We start from the raw sequence: 20699 nt of genomic DNA, 5'->3' as shown, positions 1-20699 counted from the left end.
TGGGGTCAAAAGTGACAGTAAAGGCAAATATAATGTTACAAAAGATTTCTATTTTAAATAAATTCAAATACATTTAAAATACATTCTCCTGAAAAGATGCATCACAGTTTCCACACAAATGTTAAGCTGCACAAATGTTTTCAACTTTGTTAAAAACAAGAAATATTTCTTGAGCATCAAATCCGCATATTAAAATGTTTTCTAAAGGATCATGTGACACTGAAGTATTATACAGCTTTGCCATCACAGGAATATATATATATATATATTAATGTATATGAAAATACAATATATGGTTAAATATATTTATAAAATATAGGTTAGCTGGTGTCATAAGTCATCTATGTGCCATTTTATTTATTTTTTCTGTTCTTTGTTATTGCAATTCATTATATTTATAATGTTATGCAGGTTTGGAATGACATTAAGGTGATAAATGATGACAGAATCCTTAAATATGCACTTTAATCAAAATATGCACTTTGAAACATTGCCTTCTGACTGTAATATTACATATTATAATAGCCAAAAATGTGCTATAGGTCTAAAGAAAACATAAATAACATGAATTGTAACTGCTTTATTGCTTCTCCAGATGAAAACTGCCAGGATCGTCCCACCACCAACTGCTCGCTGGCTCTGAAGGTGAATTTGTGCAGTCACTGGTATTACAGCAAGGCCTGTTGCCATTCTTGCCGTAATCTTCGAGCTTCCTAGCTTGTTTTCAAAGCTCAGGTTTTCATCTGTTCATGCCATTTGCATTGTGCTTGTTTGATGATTGCAAGCATGGGAAGTTTGAATCAGTATTTGGTAATATATTAAACTAGCTCCATAAAAACTGCATTACTGCCAGTATTACAAAATGATACCTACTTCATGACAATGTCCCGTGTTTGTGGGATACAGTAAGGAAATATTAAATTATTTGATTATTGCTCAGAGGATTATATTGCATGTCATAAAAGTATTTATTATTCGTCAGGTTTTATTGGACATTTATTATCTGGCAGTGGCAGAGGTCGATACTGAATGTTACCTCTGGCTGAAGATGGCTGATTTAGTACTGTACATCCAAACAGGCTGACCCTCACGCCACTGCTGGCTCCTACGCTCTACTGTTTTCTTTTAGCCAGTTTAACTATTGCTAGACCTAGGCTTATGTTAATTTATTGATTATAGCAGTAGCTTTATTGGGTTCTCTCACATGTATGTATCCGATTAATTCATTTTTGTATACCTTGATTTAAATTGACAATGGATTTAGCAGAACTTGACATACCTAAGTCATTTTATCCTTGTCATTGAGTGAGTCCTGCCACTTGAACGTGCTATAGTTGAAAATGTATCTGATTCATATATTGTTTCTTTAAGACGCAATAAACCTCATATATTGTATACTACCTTACCTCAAGTACAAATGTAATTCATTGTGTACCTCTCAGAATATTAAATAATAAATATTATACTCCACGGAATGCTGTGGTTTTTGTTTGGTTATTTACAAATAAAATTGAATTATTAATAGAATAATAAGATGAGTGCTATTTCAGTATCATTGATATTATAGTTTGTGTTTATACTTTGAATTATATTTTTGTATTTTCTGTTTCTGTTTAAATTTTTTTGGTTCATTGTTTTTGTCATTTTTTTATTTTAAAAAACATTTATATAATTGTATTAAGTTTTAGTTTTAGTTTATTTAGTTTAGGTTATTGTAGTACTTCAGCTTAAAGGGATAGTTCACCCAAAAATGAAAATTAGCCCATAATTTACTCACCCTCAAGTCATCCTAGGTGTATATGTCATTCTTCTTTCAGACGAATAAAATCTTTAGTTATATTACAAAAGTCCAGGCTAATCCAAGCATTAGAATTTAATTTATAGTTGGTCTGTTTTTGAAGTCCATAAAAAAGTGCATCTGTCCGTCAAATAACGTGCTCCACGCGGTTCTGGGGTGTTAATAAAGGCCTTCTGAAGAGAATTGACGTGTTTGTGTAAGAAAAATATTCATATTAAAAACTTTATCAAGTAAACTTTCGGCCGACCGCCATCCGTTGAAAAGTGTTGAATGTTGAAAGTGAAACTCAAGATGCGTACATGACGTCATGACGAGCCTACCTGGTCGCATTAGTCTTTCGATCGGTAGGGGACCTTTCAACAATTTTTCCTTAAATTGAACAGGGAAGGCGGTCGGCCGAAAGTTTACTTGATAAAGTTTTAAATATGGATATTTTTCTTACACAAACGCATCGATTCGCTTCAGAAGGCCTTTATTAACACCCCAGAGCTGCGTGGAGCATGTTATTTGATGGGCAGATGCGCTTTTTATGGACTTCAAAAACAGAGCAACTATGAATCCAATTCTAATGCTTGGATTAGCCTGGACTTTTGTAATATAACTCAGATTTTATTCGTCTGAAAGAAGAATGTCATATACACCTAGGATGACTTGAGGGTGAGTAAATTATGGGCTAATTTTCATTTTTGGGTGAACGAACCCTTTAAACTAAACAAAATTGAAAAATGTACGGCATTTTATATATATATATGTATATATATATGTATATATATATGTATATATATATATATACACACACATACATATGTATATACATACACCGATCAGGCATAAAATTGTGACCACCTTCCTAATATTGTGTTGGTCCCCCTTTTGCTGCCAAAACAGCCCTGACCCGTGTTGGTCCCCCTTTTTCTGCCAAAACAGCCCTGACCCGTTGAGGCATGGACTCCACTAGACCCCTGAAGGTGTGTTGTGGTATCTGGCACCAAGATGTAGCAGCAGATCCTGTAAGTTGCGAGGTGGGACCTTCATGGATCAGACTTGTTTGTTCAGCACATCCCACAGATGATCGATTGGATTGAGATCTGGGGTATTTGGAGGCCAAGTCAACACCTAAAACTTGTTGTTGTCCTTCTCAAACCATTCCTGAACCATTCTTGCTTTGGCACATTATCCTGCTGAAAGAGGCCACAGCCACCAGGGAATACCGTTTCCATGAAAGGGTGTACATGGTCTGCAACAATGCTTAGGTAGGTGGTACGTGTCAAAGTAACATCCACATGGATGGCAGGACCCAAGGTTTCCCAGCAGAACATTGCCCAGAGCATCACCACTGTTCCTTCCTTGGACCACTTTTGATAGATACTGACCACTGCATATGGGGAACACCTATACAGAAAGGTATATACTGAGGTATATATTTCTATATACCTCAGTTGATGTTTATATTATTTAAAGTAATGTTTTTTTTTAACCCTGGTGTAAATTACTTTTTATATACGTTGTATTTTATAATATTAAGATTACAAAACATTTAAGCAGTTTCATTAAGGTTCATCTGCAAAAATGTCATCATAAATAACACAAACAGACACACTCTGTCTCCTTTAATGTTTTTAATTTATCAAAGTATGGATGAACCCTTTTTTCTGTTTTTCTGCACAAGAACTGATGCCACCTGCTGGCCAGCAATAAGCATGTGCAGTTAAATATGTTCAATTACGACATAATAACAGCTAAAACTTGCTCATTAAACCCTCACACAACAAATGTTAATATGAACAAAACTCGCTTTTATCAACAAATGAAAAGGTAAAAGACAATAACAGATCATTATTCTGGTGACTTCAGAGTTCTTTTGGATCAAAATCAATGCAAAGTCGGTGGCACTACACACAAATATGAGAATGCAGACATTTATAAAATCAGTCAATTAAATAGATTACACAAACAGACACACAAATTCACGATCCTACCTGTAAAACTACGATCGCAGGTGATATTATCATTCCACAACTTAAATATACTGTACTTCCACACCACTTTCAGTTGAATCATACCAAAATCATACCAACCTAATATATATTTTATTTGTCTATTTTAGTACAGCAGTAAATATCCGTGATAGACAAATCAATGTGAAACAATATCAAATCTATAAAAATTTTACTCTCCAGTTGTGATGCCAATAAAAAGCCCTATTAATTAGTTACATATGAAGAGTGAAAGTATGAATAATAAAGCAAATGCTTTTATTACACAGTCGAAGAAAGCCTGTAAAAATAGGACACAATGTCCTGTGTTAATAGGAGGGAATTTTCTATATTTATATTTCACAGGTGTTTTACCAGCATTTTGAATTACGCATTGCTTTGTATTGTGTTCTACACTCTTAGAAAAAAAGTTCAGTGGGATTCTATATAGAACCCTAGGGTTCTTGACTCCAAAAAGTCAAAAAGGTTCTCGGCAAAAAGGTTCTCGCCTAACAGAACCCTTTAAGGTTCTATATAGAACCATTTCTTATAGGGGTTAAAGGAAATGTCAGGAAACTTAACAGATAATGTCCTTGTAGATAATTGCCTTTTCCGTTTTACTTCAGATTGTTGGTTAGATCGTTTTTTTGTTTTAGTGCACATGACTATCCTGATAATAAATAAATAAATAGTAGATGTATTCTAAGGAAATAAAAGGAATAAAATTAAGCACTGGGTACAGAAACAAATGTGAATCACACAATATTTCTGGTGCTACACATCTGTGCTGATGCTGTGATGAGTCAGCACTTCCTGCATGGTGACCGAGCGGATGAGGTTGAGTTTGTGGAAGCTGGGCGTATCCATTGGCAGGTCTAATTCGTCCTGCTGCAGAGTCCTGTAGCTGATCCTGCCACCTCCATTGCGCAGACCCTCCTGTGGGCTCATGTACAGCGGCAGATACCCCGAGCAGGAGGGGCAGAAGGCGTACGAGCGGGGCGGCTTGTAGGGCATGCGCGGGGTGTACTGAGAATAGCTGACTGGTCCATTGGGCTCAAAAGGCTCTGCAGTCATTAGCAGCTGATTGGAGGATGCGTATTCGGGGAAATGTTGAAGACTCAGTGGACTCTCAGGTGGACTCGGTTGGCGCGGTGGACTTGGCGATGCCTTGGCAACGTCAGCCTCCTCCTCCCCCTCCTCCGACTCTTCTCTTCTACAGCAGTAATACTGATGGGCAGAGTGAGACGTCACACTCAGTATGTGAGTTAGGAGAGAAGAGGGAGTTACTTAAAAGACAAGCAGTATAGGAGGATTACCTGCAGCCTACAGTAACACAAAACTGTGACAATAGTTAGCAAGATGACCGCAGCTAAAATTCCACCTGTGATGACCACTGTGCCGGCTGTCATTCGAAATCCTCTCCATCAACAAACTGGGCTGCCATAAAGACAAAAAACAGAGACGCAAAGGAAATGTATGTTTTGGATGCAAAAAAAAATGCCTTGCATATTGCAAAGACTGACATATACAGTACACACCCTGGATAAGCTACTGGGTTTATGTTAATAGGATTAGTGGTTGATTAATATGGATTTTTTTATGGCTGAATTACACTACTTTTCAAAAGTCTGGGGTCAGTATGTTTTTTTTATGAAAGAAAATAATGGTTTTGTTTAACAAAAGATTTCTATTTTAAATAAACGCTGTTCTTTTCTAAGAATTTGGGGGTGGGTGATGGGTAGGGGGTTCTGTTTTAAACATTGATAATAATAAATTTTTCTTGCAGCAAATCAGCATATTAGAATGATTTTAAAGGATCATGTGACACAGAAGACTCTAGTAATGGCTGCTGAAAATACTGCTTTGCCATCAAAGGGATAATATTTAAAATATATATTAAAATAGAAAATTAAATTGTAATAATATTTCACAAATTTGCTGTTTTTACTGTACTTTTGATAAAATAAGTCCAGCCTTGGTGAGCATAAGAGAATTCTTTCAAAAATATTTAAAACATTAACCAAGCCCAAAATTATATATTACTTTGATAGAAAGGTATTGGAATAGATAATACCAATTTAGGTCAACCAATTACCATGCAATGCTTAATTTTGTTCAGTCTGTGGTGTAAAAGGTCGCATTAGCAATTAAAGAAAAAACACTCAAGCAAAACATGGTCAGGTCAAAGTGTCTGAATAATTTTGGTCCCACATTTTTATCAATTTTACCGGTAGTCCACTGTATTTACAGTTTTTGGGTATAATTTGACACAGTTTACTTTATTTTGCTATCCTCACTTACATAATTTAACTATAGTGTCCTGCACCCACTAACAAATTATATCTGGTGTCTGAATAATTTTTGGTTTGACTGTAAATGGGCATATACTTGTATATTCACTAATATTATTTAAACAGAAGTCAAATATCAGCAGGTATATTAGTCAAGACACTACTCATGAATCTAAAGCACTACCACTCTATTGAATCATATTGTTGAAATGACATGTACATCTGATGCCTATTTCATGCTCTTTGATTATGAATTCAGTAATTATGGAAAAATATCCAAACACATGCCACAGCAGTGGACTAATAAACTGATCGATGATGCATTAAATGATATTTCCAAAAATAGCACATTTGCACAGTTTCAACATGATGTCTAAAGAATGACATGTAACAGTCCAAACACATTTACAAAGCTATTCATTCATAATTAGACCACAAATTAGTCAGTAGTCAGTGTTGTTTACTGTTACAATCCTGTCTCTGTCTATGTCAAATGCAAATGAAGGTGCAACTAGACACAAGTGAATCAGAAAGGGCCCTTCAAATAGAATTTTAGATTTTGTGATGACAGTATTTGGACTTACCTCAGGCCAGAGACTCATTCAAGCCCAAATAAACTACTCACCCATTTGCACAAATCACTGGCAAAGCTTTATATAACCAAATCTAAAGGTCACCATCAGTAAACAACCAACAACACACCTAAGGTAGCCTACTTTAGGAATATTTAACTTTTACTGACATTAATAAAATCTGTTCCTCAGGTCTGACAACAAATAAAGCTGTATGGATTTTGTGAAACAATCAATAGACCTACATGTAAAAAAAGAACCAATCAATATTCAGAATTAACAGAAGAAATAGGCTAGTGGTAACATAATATAGATTTTTGGATCGATCGACAGTTGTCTGTGACAATAATCATACAGCGACCCATAATAATACTATTAACATAGCCTACTAATGAGTAGCCTACATGCTTAATATACTTGTCATATAAACACAACTTAAACTGCATTAATTTAGAAGATGTATTGTATACTCACATTGTGGTATCTACAGAACATATGGCACTTGTCCAACGCATCCGGCGAATTTACCCACAAACTACAAACAAAATCGCTTTTACGTGGTCACATGTCCAGACGGAATGAACTTTCTATAATAAATAGATCAGACAAAAAGATCCCTGAACATATAGTCGATGACTTTATGAGCACTGAGAGCTGTGAGGAGAAGAGCGTCCGCTGGAGTCACGTCCCACATCTCAGTGTGTGTCAACCTCTCCCCACTGATCACACGATCATTCACAATAGAGTTGAAGCGAAGTCCGTGATTCCACTGATATTGACTAAAGCCTTATTTAAAGTAGACCTACGTATTTTGTATGGTAAATATCGCTTGCAGTGGTGGCAACATACTGTCAAATATGAAGTTGGACTGCAGACTTGTTTGTTTAAGAATTAGAGGACAAGATATCATCAAGATAGGCTATATACTTTTGGTTTATGCGTATATCATTTTATTCTGATGCCTGCTTAAGATGATCAAGTTTTGACAGATAATGTAGCCTATAGCCTAGTAACAATGGCATATCATAGGCCTATGCTCTATTCTCATGATTCTAGCAAAATGCTCCTCGAATTGCAGATGCAAAGTGTGAAAAATGTAGATTTCAGTAGCCTAATACATTTTTAGGCTAATTAATGTTTTTAAGTTGCAAGTGACCTACATATTTGGCCAAATGTGCAATTCTTGTACATCCTCTTTCTTTCTGTCAAACACACTCACACTTCACTCTGACTTTTAGTCCCACTTTAAACTCTTTCCTGCCGCTGACTTACCGTCCCTCCTGTTGGACCACTTTGAGTGCTACTAAGAGGAGATAGTTGGAGAAAACCATATTTTAGTATATGAATTATTAAACATTCAAATATTAAAGAAGGCTGAGATTCCAGTGTATTGTACAGACATGGTCATGATAAATTCATAAGTAAAGATGCAGGGTATAAGGCAAGGTTATTTTTCTCTTTCCCCTCTCTTCTTTTTCCTGTGTCAAAAGCTGCTCTCGGAAATCCCACCGGAGCATCCGCTCCTTTCTATCCAGTATCCAGTATCCACTGGAATATTTGGGGTGAAATGTTGAACAAAACTGATTGCATGAATATACACAGAGTTTGTATAGACACATGTACAGTGTGTTAAAAAAAATGCTCAAAATCTTTATAATAACTTTTATTTCAATACACGCAAATGCATTGGGAACACTGCACATTCTATTCTAAATCAAAACATGAAGAATTTTTTTAAATAATTTTTTTTACTGTATAAACTGAAAAATGCTTGAAGATTTAGCTTTCTTTTGAATCACTGAACTATTATGTTTATAACCATGGTTTCTGAGAACTGCTTCACATCTGTGTTGCATGGAGTCAACCAACTTCTGGCACCTGTGAACAGGTATTCCAGCCCAGGTCGCTACATACCACAATTCCTCTGCATTTCTTGTTTTTTCCTCAGAAACAGTGATTTTGATGTCCCCCCACAAGTTTTCTATTTGATTAAGGTCCGGGGATTGGGCTGGCCACTCCATAACGTTAATCTTGTTTGTCTGGAACCAAGATGCTGCTCGCTTACCAGTGTGTGTTTGAGGTCATTGTCTTGTTGAAACGGCCATTTCAAGGGCATTTCCTCTTCGGCATAAGGCAACATGACCTCTTTAAGTATTTTTATGTACTCAAACTGATCCATGATCCCTGGAATGCGATAAATAACACACACAAATAATAACACACACGCTCTAAAAGTGGCTCTTGGCTTGTAATCATAGGGGAACTGATTTTGGTGCTAGCAACATATCTTTAAAGATGCTCTACAGCACTTTTGTCAAATGGTGCAATGTAGAACCCATAAGAGGTGCCATATCGCATTTTATTTCTTCATCAAAATGGTGCTAAACAGCACCAACAGTGATTAATTGGCTTGTAAAGAACCTTTAAAGAGGCTTAAAAAGTTCTTTGTATGGCAGTGGTGCTATATAGCACCCTAACCACACTGAAGAACCACTGAAAAACCACTAAAGAACCATACAGGGGCTTAACAGGTTCTGTATATGGTAGGGTTGCTACATAGCACCTCAATCATCCTAAAGAACCAGTGAAGAACTGCTGAAGAGGCACTGATGCACGAATATTTGGTGCCAAAGAAAATATTTTGGTACTATATAGCACCTTTTTTTTTTTTTTGTGATAGGCCCAACACCATAGTATGAGAAACATCCCCATATCATGATGCTTGCGCCACCATGCTTCACTGTCTTCACAGTGAACTGTGGCTTGAATTCAGTGTTTGGGGGTCGTCTGGCAAACTGTCTGCGGCCCCTAGACCCAAAAAGAACAATCTTGCTTTCATCAGTCCACAAAATATTGCGTCATTTCTCTTTAGGCCAGTCAATGTGTTCTTTGGCAAATTGTAACTTCTTCAGCACGTGTCGTTTTTTCAACAATGGGATTTTGCGGGGGCTTTGTGCCGATTGCTTGGCTTCACATAGGCATCTTCTAATTGTTACAGTACTCACAGCTAACTTTAGACTTTAGATCATTGGCTGAGTCTTTGCAATTTTGGCTATTCTTTAATCCATTTGAATGGCAGTTTTCCGTTTTCTTCCACGTCTTTCTGGTTTTGGTTGCCATTTTAAAGCATTTGATATAATTTTATCATTTTCTGCATTTCTTTATATGTTTTCCCCTCTCTAATCAACTTTTTAAATCAAAGTACACTGTTCTTCTGAACAATGTCTGGAACGACCCATTTGACTCAAGTTTTCAGAGAGAAATGCACAATACAACATTTTCTGCCTTCGTCCTTAAACTTGCCACTTGTTTGACACCAGTTTTTTCACAGAATGAATAACCTCTAATTGATCACACACTACACACTGCTATTATTTTGAACACGCCCTTTTCAATTAATGATTCAATTACACAGAATCAGCAGCATCCATGTCATGACTGTTGGGTCTGTTGGTTTTCTATTTCTCTGCTACACATAATAGTCAAATATTTGCCATGTAGAAATATAATTTCTTCCAAAAACAGTGATAGATGTGGTTAGTGATGTTGGACTGCTATTATTTTGAACTCAACTGTATGTAAAGAGATATAAATGATAGCCTATTGTTGCATGACAAATATCAGTCTATGAAAAAAAAAAATTGCAAAATTGCAAATGAGATTGATATTGTGTGCTTAATATCTGCTAACACTTTATTTGATGGTCCCCCAACAGACTATAACTGTTAAATACTGACTATAATTAACTTCATATGAATCCTTTATTCTACTAAACTTAACCCTACACTGTAAGCAATTGCTGTAAATTTACAGCCAATTTGCAACATTAAAATACTGTTTTCATGTTAAACAGTTTAGTACTGTAGTTAGCAATGCATTGTGGGCTGCTTAACTTGGAGCAACAGGACTGAGGCCCTAAACAGTATGCTGATGTTTTAAATTACAGGACACTACAGTATTTTTTGGAAACTGAGTGTTCACTGGGGAATTTGGAGCACGGTCAGATGTTTGATACAACGTTAGTCTTTTAAATTGAGGCTACTGCTTTCGGTAAATTTTCTTTAAAAAATACAGAAATAATTTTGCGATTGCCATTAACTCCTGGAGGGACTTCAGGAACCTTCATTTGGATAGGAGATTTTCCAGAAGAGGACGCACAATTTAGATGACGTGCTGCACATCATTGAGTGTCCTTTATCAACATCCATCGGGTCTTGCATCTACAAATTAAACGGTAATTAAAATCTTATTCCTATTGCCAAGAATGTTTGATATCAAACTGATGCTCAGGAGCTTGTCTTGCTAGGGATTTGAACATGTCATTTAACAGTGAGGCTTAGATTTGAATAGCCAAAACATTATTACTTTTGGGTAGTTTTTTTGTTTAATTTTGGTAACATTTGCAGTAGAACTCCCCAAGATCTGTAAAAATAAAATTGTTACCCTTTAAATTTTGAATGCCGAATCTATTTAGCAGTTTGACTGTAGGTACTTCATAAGCCTATTCGCCAGGTTACTCTCCCCTAGTGTTTACTCATTGACCTTTTATAATTTTTCTTCTTAAAATCTTATTATGGTAAGCATAATGTATTTGTTCCCTACAGGTGTCTGCCACTACATATTCAACCTTCAGTATCAAGATGCGCAGGCAGCCTGTGCTTTGGAATTCATTCAGAGGTAAAACCCCTTCATTACTTGTCATAATTATATGGATATATACAACTAAATTAAATTAAATTAAAATGTTTGTATTTTTTGGTGTAAAATGGTATTAGTACTGTACATTTCAAGCCACATCACACACACACACACACACCTAGACACGCACGCACGCATGCACACAGGCACACAGGCACACAGACACACACACAGACACACACACAGACACACACACACACACACACACACACACACACACACACACACACACACACACACACACACACACACACACACACACACACACACACACACACACACACACACACACACACACACACACACACACACACACACACACACACACACACACACACACACACACACACACACACACACTCTGGATATTTAGTTGGACTATAGGCTTTATTATAATTCTATTTGATGTCACTTCTATATGTCATTCAAGTCCACTCTATTTGTGCAATGAAGAAAGACAAAAAAAGACATTTAATTTAATGTACACAAAACAGTATGTTGTTGCAACCCCACTCTGATCTTAGACTATTTTGATTTCAGGCGCTTTATTGGTATAAATCCAGCGAGAGGGACAAAGGCCAAAAGGGGCAAGGTTGTCTCCAAGAAGAAAGGTGTGATCATCCTGAAGAAGTCTTCTGCAGTCAATATACACGTCGCCATGCTACTGAACAATCTCTTTGACTTTGAATGGAACTTCATATAGATCGGTGAGCTCTTTAATCTCGCTCTCTTTGTTTTGACAGTCTTGCCAAATTAAGCCACAAAAGAACTGGTATTATTAACTTTATAAGAATTAGCCTGGAGTGTATACTGTACATTCCTGATGTTATAGTTTATTTATTATTATGATTGTTTTTTGTTGTTTGACAGTGGCAACACTGGAGTAATGCTGCAGAGAGGAACAGCTGCTACTAAAGTGATAGTCATCTCTCCTGGATCCATAATGTAAAAACACAAACCTACCTCAAAGGACTATTTTAAGAGGTAAAAATACAAGCCTACCTCACAGGACAATTTGAAGAGGTAACCTAAAATGAAATGAACCCTAAATGTTTTTATTGATGCATACTGTCAAAATGTTCTACTGTACTTTAATAGTTTCAAAATGGCCTTAATGCACATTTTCAAAATGTTACTTCTTAAGTTTGTTTTCCAAATGTTGCCAATTCTGCTAAATGAAAGTATGTTTTTACAGACAGCAGAGAATACATTGCAGATTACATATGAAAATCTTCTAAATTGACTTTTAATCTAACTCACAGGACTATTTTAAGAGGAAAAACATGAGCCTGTGGGCTTTTTTTCCCCAAAAACGTGCCAACGATGCTTGTATGCTGAATTTTCTTGCTCATATAATCAAAAAGGTCTTAATGTTCCTTAAATAGTCTTAATAGTGACTTAAAAGTCTTCAAACTTATGTCTTAAATACATTTTTTTTAACTATCTAGTCAACCCTTCCCGTTTGGTTAGGGTTAAGATCAGTCTCTGACGAGCAATTTAAGAATTTAAAGGGTTAGTTCACTCAAAAATGAAAATGACCCCATGATTTACTCACCCTCAAGTCATCCTAGGTGTATATGACATTCTTCTTTCAGACGAATACAATCAGAGTTATATTAAACATGTCCTGCTCTTCCAAGCTTTATAATGGCAGTGATTTTTCAGTTTTTTAAGTCCATAAAAGTGCATCTGTTCGTCATATAACTGCTCCACACGGCTCCAGGGGGTTAATAAAGGGCTTCTGAAGTGAATCAATGCATTTGTGTAAGAAAAATATCCATATTTAAAACTTTATATATAAATGTAAGTTATCTAGCTTCCGGCCAATCGTCTTCTGTTTTTTCAACTAATAAGTGTTGTGCCTCTCGCAATTCAAAATGCTTACGCTACATCTAACACCAGTTACGTTCGTCAGACATAGCGTAAGCATTATGAAATGAAATGAAGAATCTGAAAGAAGAATGTCATATACACCTAGGATGACTTGAGAGTGAGTAAATCATGGGCTAATTTTCATTTTTGGGTGAACTAACCCTTTAAGTTTATTGCCATAGTCTAAAGCAGACACTAGGCTGTTTCTGTTTGCTACTAGAAATCTCTTCTTTGATGTTTATTTTCTTCTATATTTTTTGTTTTTGTATTCATGTTGACATTGACATTGCTCTTTGGAATAAAGGTATTTGATTTTGAAGTTTGTATTCCTTATTTTGCATAATATTCACAATAATGCATATCTTAAGCAATTAGCCCCAAGAATAATAAAGTTAATTGCTATCAATATTGAATGATATGAAACTGTTAAATCTATTGTATTTCTAATACAGTAAAAAAAAAAAAAATGCAGCATATTTCTGATTATTTGGAAATTATTTGGAAATTGACCTTCTCACATATTACTGTAGACAGGCACATCTACTGTGCCTGTCTACAGTAAACTGTGAGAAGTTAAAGTAACAACCTAAACAATATTATTGTAATTTCCAAATACTCACAGAAATATGCTGCATTTAAATCATTTAACAGTGCGACTACATTGTGAACAGTGTGAAATCATTTAACAGTGCGACTACAGAAATATACTGTATTTCTGGTTTACAGACTACTACTGTAGTCATTTTACGTATGATTACCGTAAAAATTACGGTACATTGCTGGCGTCTTTGCTGCCAGCTCTTTACTGTAAATTATAGAAATACAGAAATATACTGTTTTCCTGGTTTACAGACTACTACCGTAAAGTCATTTTACGTATGATTACCGTAAAAATTACGGTATACTGCTGGCGTCTCTGCTGCCAGCTCTTTACTGTTATTTTACAGTGAAATTTTTTACAGTGTAGCAGTGATGATATGCAGGCAACTTTTTTGAGCAATGTTGTCGGGCAATGTTGCTTGGGCACTTTTCCATTGAAAATGTGCAACAAATTTCTATTTGGATACTTTAGATCGGTCGTGGGCCCTGTCTTTCAACTGGTTAGATTAGATTAGATTAGATTCAACTTTATTGTCATTACACAAGTACAAGTACAAGGCAACGAAATGCAGTTTAGGTCTAACCAGAAGTGCAATAGCAGCAAGTGCAGGATATACAATGGTTGCAAAAGTGCAGGACATGGAAATATACTGAATATATATAAATATGTAAAAATAGAGAGATGGTTATTACTATAAACAGAACTGAATTTACAGGTGAGTATGTACAGTGAATTAATATACAGATGGCTATTACTATAAACAGAATTTACAGGTGAATATGTACTATGAATATAATATACAGATGGCTAGTACTTTAAACAGAATTTTTACAGTTAGAGGTATACAATAATATGTTAGGCAAGATGAGGAATATAGCAGTGGATTAAGGTAGTGCAATAAATTATGGACAGAGCTATCAGAAAAAAAGTGTAAAAGTGCAGTGGAAAGTGGTTGCATATTACAGTTAGAAGTACGGTGCAAAATGCAAATGTAAACATTGGTACTATAAATACAGTCGGCAGTGCAAATGAGCATAATCCAGTTAAGATATGGTAGTGCAGAATGCATAAGTAAACAGTTGTTACTGTAATAAAGAGTCGGTAGTGCAAATAACAAAGTGAAGGCAGATGTGAGGTAGGAGAGTTAGCAGTTTATGAGGGAAGTGGATCAACGGGGGTTTGAGTTCAGTAAAGAGACAGCTCTGGGGAAAAAACTGTTCTTTAGTCTGCTGGTTCTGGTCCGGAGAATCCTGAAACGCCTGCCGGAGGGCAGGAGAGAAAACAGTCTGTGGGCTGGGTGAGAGGAGTCCTTGAGGATGCTGCGAGCTCGATGCAGGCAGCGTTTCCTCTGGATGTGTTCGATGGCAGGCAGTGGAGTCCCTGTGATGCGCTGGGCAGTTTTCACCACCCGCTGCAGTGCCTTGCGCTCCGCAACAGAGCAGCTCCCATACCACACTGCCACACAGTTGGTCAGGATGCTTTCTATTGCGCAGCGGTAGAAGTTCACCAGGATAGCCGAGGAGAGCTGATTCTTCCTCAGTGTCCTCAGGAAGAAGAGGCGCTGGTGAGCCTTCTTGACCAGGCTGGAGGTGTTGGTCGTCCACGACATGTCCGCCGAGATGTGGATCCCTGGAGACACGTTCAACAGCCATTCCATTGATGTGGATGGTGTCGTGTGTGCCTCTTGACTCCTTCCTGAAGTCCACGATGAGCTCCTTCGTTTTGGTGGTGTTGAGGAGCAGGTTATTATCAGCGCACCATGTGGCCAGGTGCTGGATCTCCTCCCTATAGGCAGTCTCATCGTTGTTGCTGATGAGACCAATCACCGTAGTGTCGTCCGCAAACTTGACGATGGAATTGGATCCATACACAGGCTTGCAGTCGGCGGTGAAGAGGGAGTAGAGAAACGGACTTAGCACACAGCCCTGTGGTACACCAGTGTTGAGTGTGATGGATGTGGAGCAGGTGGATCCTGATCGAACATTCTGGGGTCTGTCAGTTAGGAAGTCCAAAATCCAGTTACACATTGAAGTGTTGATGCCCAGGTCTCCAAGTTTGGCTATTAACTTGGTTGGGATGACCGTGTTAAATGCTGAGCTGAAGTCAACAAACAGCATGCGTGCATAAGTGTTCTTATGGTCCAGATGGGTGAGCACAGAGCACTTCATGACGATGGGTGTGAGTGCTACAGGGCGGTAGTCATTAGGGCACCTCGGGCTAGAGTGTTTCGGCACTGGCACAATGGAAGTGCGTTTGAAGCATGTTGGTACAGCTGCTTGGGCAAGAGACAGGTTGAAAATGTCCGTAAAAACCCCAGCGAGCTGCTCCACACATGCCCTGAGAACACGACCAGGGATGTTGTCTGGTCCAGCAGCCTTGTGTGCGCTGATCCGGCTCAGTGCCTTGCAGACATCTGTGGAGGAGAGTGTGATTGGTGGGTGGTCAGCTGAGGGTTTGAGATTGGTGGCAGTTTCTCTGTTGTCTCTTTCAAAACGAGCATAAAAGTAATTTAGCTCGTTCAGGAAGTTGACATCAGTGGCTGCGGGGGTGGAGTGGGTGGGTTTGTAATCACTGATGGCCTGAATGCCCTGCCACATGCGTCGAGGGTCAGAGTTGGAAAAGTGTCCCTCTATCTTTAGCTTGTAGCAGTGCTTGGCCTTTTTGATGCCCCTCTTCAGGTTTGCTCTGGATGTACTGTAGGCTTGTGCATCTCCTGATCTGAAGGCAGTATTGCGTGACTTCAGCAGGAGTCGAACTTCCCTGTTCATCCAAGGCTTCTGATTTGGGTAAGTGGTGATCTGTTTCTGGGTTGTAACACTGTCAATGGTGGTATTGATATGATCCAATACAGAAGAAGTGTATGAGTCAATGTCCGTGTGAGCGCCACTGGTGACTTGAGAAGCAAACATACTCCAGTCTGTGTTTAGAAACCTTTCCTGGAGTGTGGAATCTGCCCCCGCAGGCCACACCTTGATGGTCTTTACTGATGGCTTCACACGGTTGATGAGGGGTGAATATTTGGGGCTGAGGAACAAAGAGAGGTGGTCTGACTGTCTCAGGTGGGGGAGGGGTGTTGCAATGTAAGCTCCAGCAATGTTTGTGTAAACATGATCTAAGGTTTTGTTTCCTCTGGTGTGGCAGGAAACATGCTGGTGAAACTTGGGTAGCACTGACTTTAAGTTTGTGTGATTAAAGTCACCTGCAACAATAAACGCAGCTTCCGGGTGATCAGTCTGTTGTTTACTGATGGCTGCGTGAAGTTCTTTCATAGCAAGCTTGGCATCAGCATCCGGAGGAATATAGGCTGCTGTGATAATGGTGGAAGCGAACTCCCGCGGTAGATAAAACGGTCTACATTTAACCATGAGAAACTCAAGGTTAGCTGAACAATGACTCCCAACAATAGCAGAGTTTGTGCACCAAGCTTTGTTAATGTAAATGCACAATCCACCGCCTCTGGTTTTACCGGAGCCATCTAGTGTTCTATCCGCCCGGAGTGTGTGGCGTCCCGCTAGCTCAATAGCGGTGTCCGGTATTCCGCTGTTTAACCAGGTTTCCGTGAAGATTAGGACGTTACAGTTCAAAAGTTTCTTACTGTGTGTGATGCTGAGTCGAATCTCCTCCATTTTGTTCACTAGCGATCGTACATTGGCAAGGAAAATGCTGGGTAAAGAGAGCCAGTAAGGAGTTAGCCTTAGCTTAGCTCTTAGTCCTCCACGCTTACCCCGCCTTTGTTTACGATCACAGCGCCGCCTTCTAGCACTTCCGCCCGGCCGGGCAGAGCGCATCGCCTCGGGTGTCCTAGCGATCTCAGGGAGGAGTCGAAGATTGTCCATAAAACTGTCGGAAATTCGCAAACCAATATCCAAAAGCTCACAGCGGGTGTACGTTGTAAAGGCACAACTGTTCTGTACGAACAGACCCGAGATGAACAAGAAAAATACCGCAAAATTGCAGAATCTGGAGAGAACCTGAGCCTCGCGATCTACTCGCGCCGCCATCATGGTAAATAATAGTTGCCCGTTGACGGCAACCTTGCCCAGCAACATTGCTCAAAAAGTTGCCCCGTGTATCATCACCTCTAATACTCAACTACTCTAAAGACAGTTAAATGACATGTAGGTGCAACGCAACCAGTGTTGAGGAGTAACTAATTACATGTAACTAGATTACGTAATTGAATTACAAAATAAATGTAACTAATCAGTTAGTTACTGAGGAAAATATTTGTAATTAAATTACAGTTACTTATGAAAATTTTAACGATTACAAAGGGGATAACATCTGAATATTTTCTGTAAAAAGCTAGGATATGTTGAATATATTAATTTGTTGCTTTGCCTGTTTTGATGTGCCTCCAGCCATTTAAAGGCTGTTTAGTAAAGCGATGCTATTCTGATGCTTTTGATTGGTTCTCTTGTTTGAATTTGTAGCGCACCACCCATTTGTGCCCAAATTTTTCTGAATGGTTTCATGCATATAGTCATGTTAATAGTGTCCTATGTGAACATGTTCTGCACTGTAAAAAATGATTGTGATTTTAACGGTATTTTACTGTAAAAATGCTACGGTGAAAAACAGTTCATTGGTTAACAGAAAGTTTCCGTACTATATACGGTGAATAACTGTAATAGATCTAACCTTACATTTCATTTAATTTTGCAGTAAAATACAGTTAAATTGACTGTTTTTGGAAGTGAAAAAGAACAAGTAATTGTGTAATTTACAGTGAAAACCCGTAAATTGACATTACCAGAATTCCCTGCGTGACACTTCACATTTGATGTATTTTCATTGCAATAACTGTTTCTTCTTTGTTTGTTCTAATCAGTTATGTACATTAGGGTTTTATGTTACATCTGATGTTGTTAAATTAATTTTTTTAATTTCATGTGTTTTACCATGATGGTGTTTAGTGTTTGTGTGAATGACACTTCTATATATTAGTATTGTCCTCTTAAAAGCTGCTTGTGATGAGCTTTGATTCATCATGTGATTCTCATCACCACTGTGATTGGTGGTTGTCTGTATATATCAAAGGTACATAACAAATATTAGTATTTCAATAGGTTGGTAATTTAACATTATTTCAGTTAATGAAATATGTTTTTTTTACCGGTAAACATAATCATTACAATATAAACCTTTAAATTATACGGTTTTGAACTGTACATTTTTTTTAACCGTAATTATTACATTAAACCTTTAAATTATACGGTTTTGAACTGTAAAATAAAACATTTTTTAACCGTAATTATTACATTATAAACCTTTAAATTATATGGTGCTGTCCCTAAAAACCTAAAACGTTACTGCCGTATTTTTTACGGTAAAGTTCTGGCAACCACAGCTGCCGTTTTTTTACCGTACATTTTAAGGGGATTTTTTTTACAGTGTGCATTTATTTTCCCAAGGTTTTTTTTTCTTTCTTGAAAATCATATTTGAATGTGCGGCAACTATAGTTGCCAGTGGGCAAATATGTTGCACCCCTTCAATGTCAAATTTGAATAGGAGGAGAACATTTGGCATCTAACTCAAAATACTGCTTTCAACAGATCAATCTTTATTCATAAACAAATGTATTATTTATTATTAAAAGAACATTCGATGTAAACTCAAAAAAGCTGCATCTATCTTATCTTTTGAATATGAAAACACAACAAACAACAAATAGATTTGTCTTAAAGTGGTGGAAAATAGTGCAGAACAAAGTGCAGCCATTAAGTTTCCCCAACAGGGCATTGTGTATCAAAAAGTTAAATGAAAATAAATAAATAAACGAATGATGAAAAAAATTACATCTATATAACAAAAAAACAAAACAAAAAAAAATAGTCCCATAGTATTCAATCGCTGACTGTAGTAGGTGATTTCATATAATAATGTAAATGTAAACTCATTACTTGTCTGAATTTCCACATTATAATGGAATCGTAAGCTACTGGTCAAAAAAAAGGATTGGGGTCCTTGACCAGTTTGCATGAAACGCTTCCAAACTGGATGAAGGGCCCTTACAAGACATATCATAAAATATTATATTTTTCCCTATCGAATTAAGGTCTACTGTAGAGATATACTATAGTTGCCGCTTGGGCTTTTGACCAAGTATACAAAAAACTATAGATCTCTTGTAAGATTGGTTTTGTTTGGATGATTCTAGAGACCTTCATGGTTGTGTAGATATATACACGTCAACAAAAAACACTTATTAGTAACATGAAAATGAACTTTCTTTGGGAGGTTTTGCCTTTGTCATGCTCCCTGGAAGTAGGGGTAGGAAGTTGGCAGTCTCATGTGACAGTAAGGAAGTGAATACCTTTTTTTCTTCTTCTTGAAATCCTTTATTTGGTTGTTTGCTTGCATGTCATTGAGACATAAAACATGAATGACATCTAGAAAAATACTTAAAAAAGGAAAATGACAACTATACACTGTGGCAACTACAGTTGCCGGTGGGCTTAAATGGGTTGCATCAATCCACTTTGCAGCTGAAAGCTTTAGGCTACAACCTGAGAGTTGCCACCATGGCGAGTGATAAAAATGTGTTCCAGTGCTAGAAAATAGAAAAGTAATCACAAAGTAATCAAATGTTATCAGTTACATTACTTTAATAAAGTAATGAAATTGTTTCACTACTTATTACATTTTAAATAAGGTAACTTCTAGCCTATTACATTTCCAAATTAACCTTCCAACACTGAACGTAACTTATAGTCAACTGAATGTCTGAAGGGGACCATCAAAATAATGTGAAAATAACCAATACTCCATATTAAAATATATATTAAATTAAGCATCACACTGGAAGAGAAAAAAAAGGTTTTATTTGTGAAATAAACCAATGAGCTGTTCATCACTGTTCAATGCATCACTAAATGCTTCACCAATTC

General features: G+C 37.3%; 2 protein-coding genes across 5 annotated transcripts in view; one reads left to right on the top strand and one right to left on the bottom strand.

Annotated features, from left to right (window-relative positions):
* LOC307124619 (ADAMTS-like protein 2) overlaps nucleotides 1–1473 on the top strand; it is a gene marked incomplete at its 5' end in the record, with an annotated part of 32737 nt that extends 31264 nt beyond the window's left edge. The window contains 1 exon segment of the mRNA XM_079813970.1: nucleotides 596–1473. Within this exon segment, the coding sequence (XP_079670096.1) occupies nucleotides 596–717 (122 nt within the window). The 3' untranslated portion in view covers nucleotides 718–1473.
* Nucleotides 1474–3394: 1921 nt separating this feature from the next.
* Nucleotides 3395–7402, bottom strand: fam163b (family with sequence similarity 163 member B). Of its 4 annotated transcripts, none has more exons than XR_013816439.1 (4): nucleotides 7112–7337; nucleotides 5091–5206; nucleotides 4316–5001; nucleotides 3422–4217 (listed from the first exon to the last, which is right to left on the bottom strand). XR_013816439.1 is itself a non-coding variant. In XM_079816328.1 (3 exons), exons 2-3 carry the CDS (start codon nucleotides 5181–5183, stop codon nucleotides 4549–4551), a joined length of 546 nt encoding a protein of 181 aa, XP_079672454.1. In that variant the 5' UTR covers nucleotides 5184–5206; nucleotides 7112–7337; the 3' UTR covers nucleotides 3395–4548. The 4 variants fall into 4 exon arrangements, 2 of the variants coding, with proteins under 2 accessions (XP_079672454.1, XP_079672453.1); XR_013816438.1 differs by having other exon boundaries at nucleotides 3872–4217; nucleotides 5091–5211; nucleotides 7112–7339; XM_079816328.1 differs by having other exon boundaries at nucleotides 3395–5001.
* Between the last annotated feature and the right edge of the window lie 13297 nt (nucleotides 7403–20699).

Source organism: Gobio gobio (assembly GCF_949357685.1).
Source record: "Gobio gobio genome assembly, chromosome: 4".
In the NCBI taxonomy this organism is placed as follows: domain Eukaryota; kingdom Metazoa; phylum Chordata; class Actinopteri; order Cypriniformes; family Gobionidae; genus Gobio; species Gobio gobio.
The sequence above is the reverse complement of the archived record's forward strand: the minus strand, read 5'-3'. Positions and strand labels throughout refer to the sequence as shown.